The following is a 19,697-nucleotide window of genomic DNA, read 5'->3' as shown; positions in this document are numbered from 1 at the left end:
TGCTCTTCTAAACGCACATTTATATTTAGTAATGACCAATGTAAGAAGAACAATGTAATTGTAATGAGCATGTAAGAAGAACTAAATCAGCTCAGCACAGAAGAGGATTTTCTCTGCAACTGTGTACAGAGTGATCCTGCTCAGTGTCCTCTTTCCAAAGCTGGATGTGGTGTCTGTCTTAGGAACACAGGCTCAATGTGGCCAGTTGTTAGTGTTCTGAATTACCCTCTCAATTAGGTCTTTTGAATTACCTCCTGGAAAAGACTGCCTCTACCAAATGACTCTAGCTGTACTGCAAGGCTTCTAAATTTGATGTCCCTAGTCAGGTCGTATGAATGCTCCCCTGTATAGCTTTTTCTAGGCAGTCCCAAAGTAATGCTTACACTATTTTCTGCAAAATTGATATCAGACATCAATTACAGATTTTTTAGTAGAGTATTGAAGTATATATAATAAGGACATAGTAAAGATTTATTTACAGTTAAGCTAGGTGTAATTTTATAAAAGCAAAAATGGAGTCTAAAAATTTGACATATCTGTGGGTTTTGTCAAATACTTAAAACTTGCAAAGCTGTGAAAACGTTGCATGTGACTGAAAAAATTCTGAAATGGTCAGATATTTTGGTTAAAATAATTCATGAAAATACAATCATCTATCATACAAATTAAGTTTGTAAAGCTATTTCATTACACTTTTGTAATGATAACTGAAATAGTATATAGGTAAGCTTGCAGTAACCCATTGTTTCCAAAAGCAAAGTATGTGTGTATGTATAAATAGATGTATATATTGGTTTACAATGTGTATGTGTGTGCATATGTATATATGCATACATATATGTGTATAAGGTACGTTTGTAGTCCCTATCTATTTGGAATAAGTAAGGATAATACACTATATGTTATTTTTAATATTAGGAAAAAATGAAGTTATATTGTAAAGTCTCAAAATAATCATTAGTTTGTTAATATATTTCATTTTAGGTATCTGAACAAAATGGTGATTTTTATACAGAAGTGGTGGAGGGGTTATCAAACCAGAAGATACTTCAGAAAAATGGTGGAGGTAGAAAAGTAATTTTTAAAATTTTGTTTGGTTATTTATAGAATGCATATGAAGGAATTAATTCACTCATCTCAAAATTAAAAAGCTGAAACTCGATCCTTTATACACACAGACACATACTTTACTATTGTGAAAAGCACCATTTATTTCAGTAAGCCTACTCATAATGGTCAAGTTAAGTCAGTGTTTAAGCGTTTTCAGCTCTGGAGTATTAGTCCCCAAACCAGCAATGAGATCTGCTCATGCAGAAGCCTGCCCACGTGATGCTAATTGCAAGATTGGAGCTTTTCAAGATGCTTTTTTTCCTGGCAGAACTTTTAATTCTGAAAATAAAAAAAGCCAATGTGTCTACACATTGCTGTTCTATGTTTTAGTGGTTTAAATTTCTTAGTTAATGAACCTTGAAGTATTTGAGGTTTTGCCTTAAGGCACATAGCAGATCACAGTCAATCTAATTCCCTTGACGGACTTGAAGATAGCAAAAGTGTATGATAGAACACAAGCTAAAACCTCTGTTAACAGGTTTAGGAGATTAAGAAAAAAATAATTTGCCTTTAACATAAAGCAATCAAGTTTGTAATATGTAGTTTACTTCACTAATTTGTCAATTTATGTTGATATTTTACAATAGTTTTAAACTTGTTCGTCATATATTCTTGATTAATTTTGTTAAATTGTATTTTAGTCAAAACAGACAAGTCAAGAAAAAGCAAAAAAAAGTGAACCATAGTAACTCATATATTACAGGCTAAAGTCCATATCTCCTTCTAAACTATGTTTTCAAGAGCAGGACCTGTGGCCCTGAAAGCTTGTCTATTTTTCCCCCAAGTCTATCAGTAAGCTAGTAAAAGATTTTATCTCTTCCAAGTTACCTGGCTTAGCTAATAAATTATGAGTTATCCTTTCAGGATATGGTTTTTAGCCTACCTTCTAAAATACTAGTTTTTGAATACAGGGCAGATAGCTGCATGGTTGGATTGGGTTCTGCTTTAAAAAAAGTGGGACTTCAGTTGAATATTGTTCCTGAGTTTAGGGAACGTTTGTTTAATCTGGAAAAGCTTCTGTAGAAGAAGAGAAACATGGTAATGTTAAAGTATGTTAAAATTTGTTAATGAGAAGAAAGGACCCATGCAGCCACCAGGAAAAAGGGAGGAAAAAAGCAACTTCATGTGAAACATTGACGCATACTGCCAAAAGATGTTGTGGAACTCCCTCTACTGCAGTTTTTTAAGAGCAGGTTAGACAAATGCTTATCATGGATGGCTTAGATATACTTCAGGCAATGTTTTAGATGAAGTAATCTCATGACATCCACTCAAGTTCTAAATTTTTTCACAGTTAAAACATTGCCAAGTATTGAATTTCACTTCTGAAACAAAGTGATTTATGTGTTTCTGTGTTTTTCAAGATGAGAATAAGAACCAGGTCAGTTTTTGTCATCTGATCATTAGGTCTTTAAGAGGGCTTAAGCAAGACAAAGATCTTATGGTGGCCATTTTACACATTTTTAAATCCCCCCAAATTGTAAGGAGTAATCTTTTGGCCACCCAATGTTAAAATGCTAATTTCTTTGTTGATAGTAATCCGTAATCCTATTTTAAACAGAATGATGACATTTCAGAGACTTATTTTTATATATAAAGGTTGTAAAAATAGCAGTGCCCAAATAAGACACAAAATGAAGACATCGTCACTGTGCCTACTGTCCAGTGCACTGTTCTGAGTGGTACCTTGTTCTTTGTTGTTGTTGACAGATATGCCAAATTTTTAGACTCCTTTTTTGCTTTTATAAAATTACACCTAGCTTAACTGTAAATAAATCTTTACTATGTCCTTATTATATATACTTCATTACTAAAAAATCTGTAATTGATGTCTGATATCAATTTTGCAGAAAATAGTGTAAGCATTACTTTGGCAGTGGGCACAAACTGAAATACAGGAAATTCGACTCAAAGGTAGAACTTTTTTTTACTGTGAGTGTAATCAAATACTGGAATGGGTTGCTCAGAGAGTGCAAGCTGTGCTTGGGCAGTCTCCATCCTTGGAGGTACTCAAAACCCAACTGAATGAGGCCCTGCACAACTTGCTGTAATTGGCCCTACTTTGAGCCATGTTTTGGAGCTCCAGAGGCCCTTACCAACTTCAACTGTTCCATGCATCTATGAAATTTGAGGGTTTTTACCTCATCTCTTTATTACTTCTGTCTTCTTTTGCCTTCTCTTCTTAAAAAATACTCTGGCAGTTACATTTTAAGATAAAGAGTCTTTAAAATTAGCACAGATTTTCTCTAATAACCAAGCCAAGATAGCTAGCATCATAAAACCCCCTCAGCTTTCCATTCTTGAAATCTATTTCTGAAAATAAAAACATAAAAAAAAAAAAGACATTCACTAATAAAGCCTGGTTCATATGTTGTTCTTCAAGCAGACATAACTGACAAGCCCTTGCCAAGTCTGAAGCCTGTGGAATTGGAATAATGTAGGACAAAAAATTGTGCAAGCCCACATTTAACACACACATTCTAAATCAGACCATGAATTCAGGATACCAGTACTTATCCAATATTAGCCAGGGCTCTAGAGAAACAGAATCTCATCAGCAAGCTTACAAATTGTGCAGCAATCAGCATAGAAAACCATCTTTTTCCCTCAAATGCCTCAGTTTGCACTTGCTGTCTCTTTGATTGGAGAGGACTAAATAGGATAGCCTGATTGGAAGCCAACCTGAAAGCCATGCAAGTAGCAGATAAAAAGGCACCTTTTTCTCCCTTTAGGCTGCTATATTCAGTTTTGTATGTTTTGGGGCAGACTTAAATATAAAGTTCAAGTTCATTCCCTATATTCTTTGTTATACTATTTTTACTCGATTAATGGCTGAATTTGGAATATTTTAAAAAGAAACAAAAATCTCAGCAGCTTAGCACAGCTTTTAATTTAAAGGATCAGTTAATGTTAGCATTAAACTCTTGTTAATAATTGTTGTAACGACTCCTGATTATGAAACACAATGATACATTTTACATGAGAGTTCCTCAAATACAAAAAAAATTGGTCACTTTAAAATTTGTCCGCTGATAATGATTGGATTGGTATCTGCTGCCAGCAAACAAGGCAAAGCATATGCACAAAATACCCATGATTACTTGACAATAAATCATTTTAATGATTATATTCAAAATTGTGAAATGTGAGTGGTACTGATGCGGAAAATAACAAAGGCTGAGGCTCATCAGATTGGCTGTCCATATGTGCACAACTACCAGTATTTCATTTGTTACTCCTCTAGTGCCACTTCCTTTGATACATTGTTAAAAAAAAGCTGTTGATGGTGTTTACATGACTAAAGTTATGTGCCTTTCTATATTTTAAATATAGGTGCTTTGGTATAAAGCTTTGTTTCCTAATGTTAATCTCAAGCTAAAATTAAGAACTGCGCTCCTATAGTTTTCTTAATAGCTTAGTTACATTGGTCATACTGGTTATGAAAGTCTTGCATGACCTGCAGGACAGTATGGATTTTAAAACCAGGCAAATACCAGAACATGACTCAAACTGTATGTCAATGTTTCTTTTTACAATATTTCTCAAAGTCAAGAAATCACTTGTTAAGGCAAACAGAAGTGTAACACTTCATTGTTATATGAAGTCAGCATGCATAATGGCCATATTTTCAGCTCACTTTGGAAAGAGATGCAGTTAAAGAAGTGACTATTTTATGTGACATAGTTTGACACCACCCTAAACACTTTAGCATCAACTCAGTAACCAGTCAAATAGTCCCAGCCTAATAGGAATTAGGCAAATGCCTATTTGCTCTATAAAAAAAAGTGCCTGTTCCCAATTTAGACCATGTGATGGTTCCTTCTCTCAATATACTGTCAATGAAATTTCTGGTTCTCCTTTGAATTTTTCACTTTGTATTAACTGTTCAAAGAGAAAGGAAACAGCAGTCAGGATCAGATCACATTTGTAGGTGATCCCCAAACATGTTTTTAAACAGAAAAGGAGAAAGTAATACATCAGTTTATGCACAAAAGGCTTCAAATATATTTTGGAATCATAGACTTTAAACTAAACTAGCAGGGAGACCAGTGTATTAACATCAGAGACATATACAAAGACTTCATGGTTCAGAAGTGGGGGTGGTGCATGTCCGTGACATGGCAAGATAATTCTTCCCAGAGAGCCAACCTTGTAGTGTCACCTTGGAATTGGCACCCAGTGAAAGCGTGAGAGGCAATGCAATGGGCACAAGCTGAAATGCAGGATGTTCCACTTAAGCATAAGAAAGGAGTCTTCTGGACAAGAAGGCCCCAGTTCAGGAAGGAATCTTTTGTTTACTAGGAAAGCACATAAATATACACTTGGGTTGAAGCACTAAATTATGGCTTTGTGAATACGGATGAACACATTCTCCATCACTTGTAATAGCAGAACTAGTACATATTATTCTAATCAGGATTAGAAAACAGGGGGCAAATCCATTTGCAAAAGAACCTAGATGGTGATGCAGGTTTTGGCTTTTGGTGCAAGGATAAGGTTGTAAGACAGTTATATGAACAATTCTGCATTTGTCTGACTTGTGATTTAGAAAAATATTGAGTAAAAGCAGGAATATGTAATTTCCTTTTATTTGTGTGTGACCTTGTTAAGTAGTGGTAGGGTAAGGCCTGGATCTGTCACACCTCAGTGAGGTATGCAAGTTAGGGCCCTAGTTGCTATTGACTGTCTCTACAAATAATAGACAGAGATGCAATTGCAGAGCTCTTCAATGCTTTGCCAAGCTCAGAGGGAAAGTGGTCCCACTGTCTTTCAGTATTGAGGCTATAAAGAGCATAACAATGTTAGGTCTCCAGCTGAGGTTCTTCAGTGAAATAGGATGGATTCAGACATAAGTACCCACAGCCTTCAAATATGAGAATAAGCAAAAAAGTGTGAGATTGTTTAATCATTGATGGGCAGAAATTGGATGATCATTTTTAAGCTTAGGAATTTCCATTAGAAATGTAATTTATTTGGTGGTGCAGCAACTTTTACATTCCCTTCCAAAGAAAGAAAAGATGAGCTGCAAAACAAAACTGTATCAATTTAATGAAATGGTTTAGGCATATGCTTAGACCTGGCATTATTTCATTCCGGTATTAGCTATCTACAGTTAATATCACTCAGAAAACATTTATGGAGACAAAACAGGAGGTAGAGTCCACTATTTATTGTAATTCATACTTTTGGGACAGAGATTCCCTCAAATATATATATGTATCCAAGTAAGTGTATATACATCTACACATATACGTGAAACTTTTTTGAAATTTAGCAGTCCTGCATTTTTCTTTCCTATAAGAAATATCTTTTCTACTGTTTCCATTATTAGTATATTGGTATGATATTAAAGTGAGCATTTAAAATGCACCTTAATTAAACTGCAGGAATTATGCCTTGCTTAATGTAATGAAGAAAGAGAATTTAAAATGAAGTAGCATCATTGTGTTCATTTGTAAATAACATATTGCAGCCAACTGTTTCTTAATTGCCCAGACTGTTGATAAATAATCCAGTCCTGCTGCTCTCCACAGACAATTTGCTTTGGATCAGACTAGGCAATTCAAATAACACTAATTACAGTGAAACCCTTTTATAGTGAATTCCTGTTTGCCATGGGGGAGAAAATCACTATATCAGGGGAAAGCACTTTTGCCTTTGATTTGTGTCTAAAACATGAGAAACACATAAAAGCTGCATGTTGTGCTAAATAAAGGACATACTCTTGCATTCAAAGTACTTATATTTTACTTTTTATGATACAATTGTGAATTATGTTCATTTTGCATTTGTAATTAGAGGGCGGAACAGATGTGAAAGCTTAGTTTAAAGTGATGTATCCATTAAAATAACCTATGCTGCCAAGTGATTGCTTAGTATAATAGGGGATTCGTTCACTATGAGAGGAATTCTACTTTATTGGAAGGAAACCAGGACTTCGGGATATGTTTTCTATATCAGGGGATTCACTGTAACATGGTATCATTGTATTTATGATTTTATGATGTTAAAATGAATATTAAATGAAACAAAATTCCCAAGGATTACTCGGGAGGCAGCTAAGTACATAACATTTAGTACAGATGGTTGGAAGGCACAATTTTGCTCCATCACTGCATCCGTATCCTTGAACGATTTCGACTGAAGACAGCATTTCTTTGAATTTTTCATTAAACCAGACGTCTTGAAATATGAATTCCTTTTATGTTTCTGTGAGTTTTGGCTAAAAGAACCCCAGTGAATAAATCATACAATACTACGTGTCACCAGCACTTGTGAATATTTCTGCTTTGTTATTCTACTCTCAGTAGAGCACCATTGATTATCAAACTCAGCGGAGAGCATTTTATGATCATATATCTCCATTAGCTCCTAGTTTGACTACCATAGATTTTTCTGGTTAAGGCTGCATTATGTATTAGGAAGCCTATCTTTTCAATACAAAGTTTGATTTTATTCTTTCTAAGCCTAGAACTCTTATTATGTATTATGTATAAAGATTCTTATCTTTTATATGTAAAAATAGGAGCACTGTCTTTGTGTAACTGAAATATATGCCATCTTTTTTTTCCTTGATTCACAGACAGCATATTTTATTATGAAGATGAATTTCTACAATGAAATGGCTGTCAGGGTAAATATTTCTTCACTTGTTAAACAAATGAAAAGTCAATTGTGCTCCGAATTTGCTTTTGATAAAATGAGCAAACCAGAATAATATACACTTGATTGATATGCTGATGGCAACAGTGGGAAATAGTACATAGTTAAAAATTAAAGTTACACTCAGTAGTCGGGGTGGTATTTGAAAACTGTAGCTGAATTTAAGGCATCTGCATGTGTCTTGCCCCATTTAAATGTTCATTTTACCTTGCCAGATTACGATACTGATAAAACCCTCAAACATTCTGTCTGTGAGTATTCTTACAAATGTAGACATATATTTACCATTCTGATAAACTGTAGGACTCTTATGTTCATTGATGTGGCTGTGCTTTTTCTTTTGTTAGTACATGACATTCGATATATCAAATCTCAAGAGTTACTCAGAGAGCACAGGACAATTTAATTGACTAAACGTAGAGGTGGAACTGCACTGATCTCATTGATGATCTTTTGAGTGAGTTTTGCCAGATGATGAAGAATATAAACAGTCCTTGCACTTTAATAAATATACAGCAAATGAAGTTTGTTGTGGGCAAAACTGCAAAACATATTTAACTGGAAATTAGCATTTATTTCCTGAACTTCGGAGCTGCACTTAAATAAACATGTAAAACAAACACAGGAAGGGCATGAGATAATTCTCAGGATGAAATCTTTTTATCTTACTTAATTCCTTTATTTTGTGGAATAAACCTGCTTTACTTTAGGGGACTATATATTTTTAGGCAAGGCATCTTACCTTTTGAATTCTACCAACTGTAGGAACGTGGTGGGGAGGGAGAGTAACCCAAGGAAAGTCCTGTAAAGTAGGAACATTCCCCAAATGGATTTTAATTTTGTGGCCTTTCTGGCTCCAGAATAACTCAAACTCAAGAGATGAGTTCTCATCAGGTTTTTGGCTTGGTGCTGGTTCTCTGGAAGGCACAAAGTAGAATCTTACATTTGGTGCATGTTGGAGAGCTGAGGGTGTTTAATAGCAATCTAATTCCTCAGAAATGCACTTTTTTTTTTTTTGTTTTGTTTTACTTTATTCCTTAGTTAGCTAGTTTGAAAGTATTCCACAGTGGATAAATGCTATATACTCATACAGCTGAAATCAGCGAGAAAACACAAGATGCAAGCCTGCTCTTAAAAGTTGGCTGTGTACTTTTAGAAGGCATTTGAAGACCAAATTTCAGAGGTAATTATGTATTCTAGTCAAATGGAGTTTCACATTTGGTCTTTCATTTTTAAAAGAAATTGAATGTGTTCCCATTCATTTGTAATGGAAATATAATGTTGAATCATTAGGTGATATAAATCTTCAAAGTACCATTTTTTCAGTCATGTCCTTTTCTTTAATGGAAATCTGAATCAGTAGAAAACAATAGAACAGATCTTTATTTAGTTGCAAATGTCAGAATCTGATTCTCCTCTGTCTCGTGCAGCCATATCTGCAGAGCAGATTTCAAATGCTACCTTTCTGAAACACGGAATGGGTTTTTTTTTGCTGTTGACTGTTTTTTGAAGAACTAACCAAGGTCCAGGACAATAGAGAATAAGGCCTGTTGGGTTTCTGCACACAGGATGTGTAGCCAGACTTTAGGTTTCCTAAGCCAGCCGTGCCTCGTATTCACACATTGTGAGCTTGATTCATGATTAATATACTTCAGTGTTCTGAAAATATAACAATAACTGTGTATGTTTTTCTATTTAACCACTTAGTTTTGCCTCATAGTATTATTAAAATACTTATTTCAGTTTATAGACACTGATTAGAAAGGCATTTTTGATATTGGCATCTGAGGTATCATTGAGGGCATACACATGCTCATAGTTTCGAAGTCAGCCTACATCTCTGTCTCCCTGGATTGCATTTAGTTTTAACCAGAACTATCAGTTTCACCTTTTTAAGTTAAACCAGAGAACTTGTTTTAAATTTCAGTTTTGAATACTAGGTCAGAATATGATTCTCTCTCTTAGAAGATTTAAGGTTGCTATAAATTTTCAGCAACAAAAGTAATTCTATGGAAAAAAATATTTCCATGAGCAGATGGCTTTTGATATATCAAGGTTTTGCCATTTGTTTTAGTGCTTAAAATAAACATTATTTATAAGACCACTTACATTTTGATGTTACTTAATGAGGAATATGCATCATTGATTTGACTAGCTTAAGAGGTCATTTAGAACTTGCCCGTTAACAAGCTGTAATCTGCTGAGCACACAATGACTTTGTTTAAAATTATCTGTTCAGTGCTGATCAATGACAATAATTGTTTTGTACCAATCACTGTTGAAACTTGCTAATTACTTTGAAGGGCATACACACTTGTCTCTTTTTTTTCAAGAATTTTTTAAACATTCACCTTGGAATTAAAAAGAAATATAGTCGTAACACGTTTTACTTCCTTATAAAAGCAGACACTTATAACTTTCACATTGAAAATATGAACGTCATCAGAAGCTTTGTGTAAAATGTTCTTTTCCAAAAAGATTAGTCTTCAGTTTTGTGATGTCTGACCTATAGTATTAGGGAAACAGAAATCTAGCATAAAATAATTTGAGACATAGTGCTGGTTTTCTTACTTATGTTTCATTCAGTTGAAATCAGCGAGGTCATTCTGAACAGAAAGCGATGTAAATAAAGGTAGAATGCAGCACTTAATTGGTACACTGAGCCCATTGGAGATAATTATAGCTTTATACTATTTGAGTCTTTTGTCTTTCAGTTTGAGTTTTGATCCTTTAACCCACAAATATCCAGTTCTGCATTTATAACCATGAGGTGAAGACTATCAGAAAGAGTTTCAAAGGGACCATAATCCTGCATTAATGAGCACACATCTATATTGGAGCCAAGTTGCTCTTGTTGAGAATTTTTGAAGCCAAACAGAAAAACAAAGCTAAGATCCTTATTCACATGCAAAGGATTTTGCTTAATCCCAGATCTCTGAAGGCATACTCATTCTTTGCTCTTTCTCTACTCCTTTTTAACCCAATAAGCTTTTGTATGAGAAAGTGGAGTGCAAAGAGTGTGGAATTTACTATCATCTAGTGCATAGAAGCATGTCTGGCGCTTAACCTTTCTTGTTCCCATGTTCAGCTGCTCACATAACTATTATTTATTCATATTATAATAGTATCTAGAGGTCCAAACCCTTTTTATTCAAAAAGCCCCGAATAAACAACACCACATAGGTAAAAGAAAATACCGAGTTTTAAAATTAGTTCTGAATCTTACTTGAGAAGAGAGGAAAATTCATGGTGATGCACAAAGTAGAAGAGTGTAGTAACACTAAAAGTGAATGTCCTCTTATTCCTAATAGCTTTAGTGCATCATTTTATTTCGTGGTGACACTTCTCTCAAAGACTTACTGAAAGCTTTCCTGTGATACTTATTCTCCTGTTAAATCTCACATAAAGAGGTAATTACAACTGTACCAGAAGGTGCCATCAGTTCAGACTGGAGGCTAGTTTTAACTGTAAAGAATAATGTTTTGGCTTTCATGATTGCAAAACAGTACCAAAGACAAAGTCTGAAAATATGCAACCTGCCTTAGTTAGTCTTCTTATAGATGGCTCCAGTGTGTTACTGTTTTCAGTTCAGGAAACAGCAGAAGATGGAAAATTGCAATAAATTTTGTCCGTTATCACAGTGGTATAGAATTGGACTGCAATGGAACTGGAAGAAGTAGAGAAAATTTTTCCTATTACTGATGAGCACTCCCAAGACTTGATGATACCGACTCTGAAGTCACTGAGTACAAAGGTTGATTGATAGTGTGGACAGTGGGCAGATTTTTTTCCTTTTCTTCCTTTTTTTACATGCTTCTTTGGAGTAAGACATAGGGTAAGAAAAAAACCTAACAAACAAACACGTGGATTCCACTCCACTTAACCAAGTCATACCTTGATTTTGTAAGGAGAAGGGTTGGTGTAAAGGAAAAAAAAGGAAAACTTTCCCTGTAGATGCACTAAAGAGTTTAAGTTCTTGAAAAGTCTAGTAGCCAGAGACCCACAGGAAAAGGAGAACTCTTGGCAAATTACAGCATTCTCCTCTTCAATGCACTTAGTGAAGGTGAGTAGCTTCTCACCTTGGAGTTGCTTCTGAATCATAGACCTCAATTTTCTTGCTTTTTTAATGTAGATTCTGCCTTTCAGCTGTTATGTCTCTTAAGATTTCAAAGCTGTAAAGGTCAACGAGGTAGAAGTTGGAGCAGGACTGAAGGTAATGCAGACTAGAAGGTAGAAATTGGGAGATTAATTTAGAAACTGACAAAAAAGGAGGCAAAATGCAAGGAAGGAAGTAAAGAATCTTTTGCACAAAGATAAATAAGTTCAAGGGTGGAATAATGTAAGGAAAGAGGAACTAGACACTGAGAACAGAGGAAAAGATCATTAATCTATTTTTCAGATGTATTGATCTAAAATACACTGACCTCTTACGGGAAAGAAAATGAGGAGTGAGAGCAGCCCTCAGCATGACTGAATAGAGCAAGTTACATCTTCTGCCTGTACATGTCATAGCATAGGGATAAATATGGTGAACCATATGGCAGTGCTGATAATTTTTTAACTAATTAATACCTACTTTCCCTTCCCACAAAACAGATAGCCAGTAAACCTGATGCCTTTTAAAATGCTGCAGAATATGAATCCTTTCTGGTGGGCGATGCTACCTAATTTCTATTCTTAATACAACTTTAGGACTAGCTACAGATAAATAGGTTTCCTTCTCCAGTTTAAGCTTTACCTGTTATGTAGGAGGAATAGTATTTTGTGAGAAGATTGTAATTAATGTGCAACAAATAGACATGCATCATCTTACACTGGTGATGAAAGAACTGCAATGTGTAAATGATGTTTCCAGAAAGCCTGATTCATTGAGTTACTGGGAAGGCTTCTATTCAGTTTAGTTTATATCCAGAGCACCAAGGTAGCAGAAGATAGTGGTGAGGGGGTAATTCAGTAGGGAATGCATGTTGTACCTGAGAAAGGACAACACTTCTGTTGTCTGTTTTTTACCATTCTTACATAGAGCAATGCAACTGACAGCAGGAGACACTTCTTTTCATTGCCACACCCCAAGATAAACAGTGTTTTAAAACTTGATGTTATTTTTTTTAGTGTTGGCATTAAATAGTAAATTCATATCACCATTTAACTACAATATGTTACGTCCTGCCCTCATTTTCCTCTTTGAAATATATTGGTGCTTCTACTTGATATTACTTTTAAGGAAACAATATTATTTGGGAAATACAATGATATTTGATATTCATACAAAATTTTCATTTGAAATACAGTAAGCAAATATTTATTTCCTCTAGATTCAGAAAAGATGGCGAGGCTATTATGTTCGGAAATATATCCATAATTATTATGCACTGAAGAAATACCTGGAAGCCATTTCTGTGAATAACGAGATTGTCAGGTAAAGATAAAAATTCCATGTGGTAAAGCATTCATTTCCTCTTCTTTTATTTGTAAAAGGTTTATGGCACTAATTAATATCTCTTTGAGTGTAGGATCCCCTCCGTTATCAAATATATATGTATCAGTCATCATTCTCTTTATCCTGAGCCTGTGCATGTTTTGCCACATTCCATTCTCATTTACACTGTTATGAATCCAGAATAACTTCTTTGGGTTAGGTAGATGCACTGTGAGTTTATAAACTTAATAAAGCTTAATAAAACCAAATACAGCTCTTCATCTCTCCTCAGAACTCATAGATTATTACGGTCTAAATACAGTTTGTTGAACTAATTTTTTTTTTCTCAGTATATACAATAAAAAATGTCCTGTTCATAATTTGTTTTGAAAATTGATTATTGACAATGAATGAAAGTGCAGATTTGGATCTAAGTTACATGCACGGGCCATACTATGAATATTAATTGTGAAAGATAACTGATGTGGACATAGTGAAGCAGACTTTTTTCATAGGTACAGAAGAGATTAATTCGCCTATTAGATTTCTGGCTAGAACTGTTGTTGCTATATGTTCCTACCCTATTTCTCCTATCCATCCCTTGTCTTTCCCTGTACTTAAGTTGAAAGCTCTCTAAAATAGAGGCAATTATTTCCCTCTAGCACATTTGATGTCCTCATCCATGACTTTCTTCAGATAACAGCAGAAAAAAAGAGGCAAAATACCAAGTGACCATGATCATTACTTTCTCATTGTAAGTGAAGGCATGTTGGGCAAAATCCATCCAGTTTTTGCTATTCAGAAAGCCTGAGACAAATCTTTGCTTTCTGAAGTGTAGAAATATAAGGGAGTCTAATGAAAAAGTATTTCTGAAAGTCTCATCTAGATTACATGGCAAAAACAATTCAGCCAGAAGACTGTTACAGAAAACAGCATATGCGAGATATCTGAGAAAAAAAGAATTATCCAACTTTTTGGGATGCTACTTATTAATTTAAATTATTTTTCCTCAATTATAGCTGATGCTACATCCTCTTTGTCGTAATATTATAACTTGTGCATTACATTGTTACATGTAGTGAAGCACACTGATAACTGTCTATCTCTAATCTCTCATTACTATTTATTTAAATGTATTCTGTGCAGAAAGTTAGATTATAACTCAGCAAAAACAGACTTAAAAAATCTGTCATTTCTTCAACTGTACTTTCTTGTTCTGAAATCCTTGAAACACACTCTCTTCTTCAAAAGGTAGAATCTTAGGAAGATTACCCAAATCTTGGAATGTAAATGAAGCCACAACTTTTCTGGTCTAAAAGGAATATAACTGGATGAACTGCAGAGATACCACCTGCTTCTCTGTTCTTACTGGTTATATCACTCCTCTCCATTCCATGCCTGAACCTGGAACAAAGCTCATAACATGCCAGTTAGATTGACCTTTGATGTGTGTGAACAAAACAAGATAGCAAGTGGTATTCCTGCTGTACTGAACACAGATTGATGGGCTTTGTATTTTATTTCTCCACACCCACAACAGATCTCTGCTGGGTACATCTAACTTCGGAGGCTTACAAAAATATTTGTCTCTCAGTACTTGGACATGTTCATCAAATTCCCCTAGTATTTGTTCCAGGTCTTTAAAAGCCACAAAGCCTATGTATTGGGAAGGTATTTCAATCAAGAAATACTTTGGTGCTGTTTTTCTTTAACAAGTAAAGTGAGCACTGTGACTGCAGGTACACCAAAATGTATCAAAGTTGGTATGTGTGAGCTCTTACCTGGCAACTGATATACAGATATTCTGCTAATTTGAGTTCTGTTTTCCAGAGTTCACAGAAATATATGTACTTCAGGTTAAAAATTCCATCTTTCAGATTAAAAGAAAAGTTAAAAATTAATTTTTGAGTGAATTTGGTCGAATGGATTGTATCGATTCAGTTTTAAAAATTCACCAGTTCTTAAGTGCAATCAAGAATCACTGCAGTAATCTCTTTACTAGGGGACATTTGAAAACTAATATGTATATTATCTTCAACATTCTTCTTATGAAATCTAACAGATGTTTAGTGAAGATCAGGTGTAGGCCCTCAGCCAAACAGATTTTTCCTGTCATTGGGCTAAGTTGCTGCCAGGGTGGCCCACTGTGTTTCTTATGAGGAATGCTGAACAAGGTGGTGGAGAGATTCTCTGCATATTTTCATCAGCCATCACATAACATGTGAAAGAGTATAACCTCATTGTTCATAAACATTTTGTGTATATAAAATTATTGTAATTGTTCATTGTAAAAAACACCAGGAATTGTCTGAAATTGAAGGAGTGTGTTTATGAAATGGCTGGGTTTCATTCCAGCATCAGTGTTATGGAAATTTACATGTTGGTGGAGAGAGCCACTAATACACCTGGAAACTCAGATTAGGCTGGATTTGAGTGTTTCACATCTCTAGAACACCACAAACCAACACAACATGACACAGAAAGTAATTTATTTTATCTTATTTGTCTTGTGGCTGTATTAATCAGAACATATGCATTAGCACAGCGTCACTACTAGTAAAGAACCAAGTTTCTCCACAAATAACAATAGGACCACAGTAAAACAGAGACTGCTTTTAAGAACTCCAGAGTGGTATAACCACATCCCCCCCCAAAAAACCCCAACAACCCAACAAAATACACACTAGAAGTTTACAATTTCAAAAGTTTGTTTAAACTGTATTCTTCCTGCAATTATGATGCAATTCTAAACTGAACTAAAATATATTGTTCTCAGTCTTATCTCCTAGAATAATACTGACAGAATTTTTATTTATCAACAACTACCTGAAATCACATTGCAAGTCCTTCTGAGATATGCTTTTACCTCTTGGTCTCCAGAACCAGGGGTTGTACTTAATTTTCTCCTCTTTCATTAAGGAGGAGCCTGTATCAAATTACCATTCACTTGTTTCGAAGAGAAACTTCAGAGGAAGTTGCCATGAAACTTTGGACATTCTGGTAGTTTCTTGCAGGAGTATCTTATAAGAGTTATTGAACAAAGTTTGTTTCCTTTCTCTCCTCCTTTGCCCTCTTCTTTTTTAAAGTAGAAGGCACTTCCCTTAGTAAGGGGTTTTCTCAACCAGTAGCCACATCTTTACCTTTCAGCTCTAATACAAGCCGTCCTTATTTAATAGCTGCCCTCATTTAGTAGCCAGACCTTTATCATTTGTCTTTACAGTGAAAATCCCAGGAGAAAGTAAACTTAATAGAAGCTGCCCCAGTTTAAAGCCATGGAGGGATGTAATTAAGTTTAACAGAAATTGATTTAACAGAAATTGACCTAAAATATAATTAAATAATAATAGTCATATTATGTGTGAGGTTGCACTCACTTAACAGACTGTTTATCCTAACTTAAGGCACTGTTTTTGTATGAACTGAAGATAACTGTCGGCTTTAAGCTCTCAGACTGGTTGAAGAGTGGGTGGGTTTTCCTCCAGCTTTCCCATTACTTCCCACTGCTGCAGAACCAATAGGTGTGATGGCTATTGGTGTCCCCAGTAGAGTCCCAAGTAGTTAAGTTGAGAAGTGATTTGAAGAATCCCTTGACAGATGGCAAAAGAACAAATTTGAACCCTGAACTCTGTCTACATAAGGACACACTCAGATTTTTCTTGACATTTGTACAATTTAGCTTCAGTGTAACAGTGAAAAGGGTTCATTAGTCCTGAATTCTGTTTCTCCTACAATATTTAGGAAGTTCTAAACCAACCAAGTAGGAAACATATTCATAAATATTTATTTTACAAAATTTTGCTATTCAGATTTTAGTAATAAATCTTCATCTGTACCACCCATTTGTGCTTACATAAATACCAATGCATACTGTATTCTATCTGAATATGGATTAGTTGGGTAGTTGCATATATAAGTGCATGCATTAAAATAAATTCCATTACTTCTCAGTGAAGTTAGTGTATTTATTTTTAAGGGAAAATACCTTGTCTTGAAGCATTCTTAAAGCTGCATTTAGCATCTCTAAGAGCTGGCAAAATGGTTACAAAGGGAAATATGCCAAAAGCAATTAGCATAGGCTATAACTCCATATGATGCATTAGAATTTTGTTTTATGTGAAACAGTTCCCAATCCATGATAAGCAAATGGACATCACTTCACATAAATTAGCATGCTAGTGCCATTATATCAGAAGAATTTATGGATGATGTCTGTTGCCCAACTGTGTGATTAACTTGCAGTTCTTTGACTAAGGTTATCTACACACTGGCCTTTAAACTACAGTAAGCAACTTTGCTGTATGTCAGATGTGCAACTAGAGATAAGATTTTGGGATGTAGTGCTCCATTTATTGATGAATGGCACCATTTAAATTTTTCCCTAAGCACAGAACTCAGTAAGATAGCAGTATCAGAAAACTAACAAAGTAGTGGCAAAGTACTGGCATTGGGGTTCTTGCACGATCAAGGCGGGTAGTTTAGCTTTCTTGGCTATTGAATAAACACTGACTTAAAGGTAGCAAACTAAGACCTGAGTCTAGCTTTAGTAAGCTTCATAGTGTATGTAAACACTGTTATGATTATAAGTTGTGAATTTAACATACTTAGAGGATTGACACCAAATTCTCCTTCCCATTGTTGTTGGCTTTAGTAGTGAAAAAGCCTTGAGAGTGGCCCTGAAGAGTGTGACTTTCATCCAAGTTTGACTAGCTGTTCTATCAGTAGATTTAGTATCACAGTCATCATAAAGCTTTTTTGTCTTCAAGAGATGTCAGGGAAATAGATAATGCAAAGTGATAAAAATCACTTCCTTGGCAGTATTTTACATGCTGCTGGTGATCTAATCAAATGTTTAGCTTTTCTGCAAATACGCCTGTGCATGTAGTACTGAAAGAAGTAAGAGTATCTAGCTTATTCTTGATTACTAGAGCATAACTGAGGTCTGTTTACTTTTAACTTGGCAAGCACTTTGCTTCTTGAAACTTTTGAGGTATTGATATTTTCCATGAAGTGGGCTTGAAATAAATCATCTGTTGTCATAGTAATGTGAGGAGAACTTGCTCAGCCTCCATCTGTCTGTTCCTTTCTGATAAAGATAAGTCCAGGTGCTGGCCATTTTCTCAAGTGTCAAAGTGTTTTGAAGAATGTATATATTGTCTTATAATTCAATTAAAATGTTCCTCCTCATTGCCTGCAGAAGCAATTGATTCTCTAGTCTATTTTCAATTAGCGCCAAAGCCTTTCAGACAGCTCCTTGGAATTCTTGCAACAATAAAAAACTCATTTTTGTAATGTTGTCTTTCACTTGGTGTTTAATTAACTAATTTATCTTTAACACATCTTCTTTTCCTTGTCTTCAAAGATATCTAGCGGAAATGCATTATGCTTTTTAACTTATTTACCTGTAATTAGAATTTTCTGAAGGTAAACTTCTCCTGTTGGCTTTCTTTGGGAGCTATAGAAATAGGCACAAGTGTCAAATATGCTTTCTTTTATTTAAATTCTAATTTTGAGTGGTAAGGCACATAATTTGAGGCATGGTTTAGTGGTGGGATGGCAGTGTTAGGCTAATGGTTGGACTTGATGATCTTAAAGGTCTTTTCCAACCTAAATGATTCTATGATTCTATTATCTCTGCCTTTTCCAGAGGATTTTAGGTATAACTGCTAGATCTTGTAGAAAACTTAGAACTGTAGTCCACTGAGGATCCCAGGGTACTTCCATAGCTACAAACCTGTTGTTGTTAGGATGAGTATCATAGAATCATAGAATCATAGAATGTTTTGGGCTGGAAGGGACCCCTAGAGGTCATCTAGTCCAACCCCCCTGCAGGGAGCACAGACACTGCTAACTAGATCAGGTTGCTCAGAGCCCTGTCCAACCTGGCCTTGAATGTTTCCAGGGATGGGGCCTCCATTACCTCTCTGGGCAAACCTGTTCCAGTGTTTTACAACCCTCATTGTAAAGAATTTCTTCCTTATATCTAGTCTAAACCTACCCTGGTTTAGTTTAAAGCCATTACCCCTTTTCCTGTCACAGCTGGCCCTACCGAAAAGATTTCCCCCATCTTTCCTATAGGCCCCCTTTAAGTACTGAAAGGCCGCAATCAGGTCTCCCCGCCGCCTTCTCTTCTCCAGGCTGAACAAGCCCAACTGTCTCAGCCTGTCTTCATAGCAGAGGTGCTCCAGCCCTCGGATCATTTGTGTAGCCCTCCTCTGGACCTGCTCCAACAGTTCCATGTCCTTCTTGTGTTGAGGGCTCCAGAGCTGGACACAGTACTCCAGGTGAGGTCTCACCAGAGCAAAGTAGAGGGGCAGAATTACCTCTCTTGACCTGCTGGCCACACTTCTCCTGATGCAGCCTAGGGCACAGTTGGCCTTCTGGGCTGCCAGTGCACATTGCTGGCTCATGTCCAGCTTTTCTTCCACCAGCACCCCCAAGTCACTCTCAGCAGGGCTGCTCTCGGTGCTTTCTTCCCCCAGCCTGTATTGATACTGGGGGTTACCCC

General features: G+C 35.6%; 1 protein-coding gene across 1 annotated transcript in view; it reads left to right on the top strand.

Annotated features, from left to right (window-relative positions):
* SPATA17 (spermatogenesis associated 17) overlaps nucleotides 1-19,697 on the top strand; it is a 94,868-nt gene that overhangs the window by 7,193 nt on the left and 67,978 nt on the right. Inside the window, exons 4-6 of the mRNA XM_035902204.1 lie at nucleotides 985-1,066; nucleotides 7,694-7,744; nucleotides 13,089-13,192. Of these exons, the coding sequence (XP_035758097.1) occupies nucleotides 985-1,066; nucleotides 7,694-7,744; nucleotides 13,089-13,192 (237 nt within the window). The remainder of the gene's footprint in view (nucleotides 1-984; nucleotides 1,067-7,693; nucleotides 7,745-13,088; nucleotides 13,193-19,697) is intronic.

This window comes from Egretta garzetta, unplaced genomic scaffold (assembly GCF_000687185.1).
Source record: "Egretta garzetta isolate BGI_Z169 unplaced genomic scaffold, ASM68718v1 scaffold339, whole genome shotgun sequence".
In the NCBI taxonomy this organism is placed as follows: domain Eukaryota; kingdom Metazoa; phylum Chordata; class Aves; order Pelecaniformes; family Ardeidae; genus Egretta; species Egretta garzetta.
This window is presented reverse-complemented; position numbering and strand designations above follow the sequence as displayed.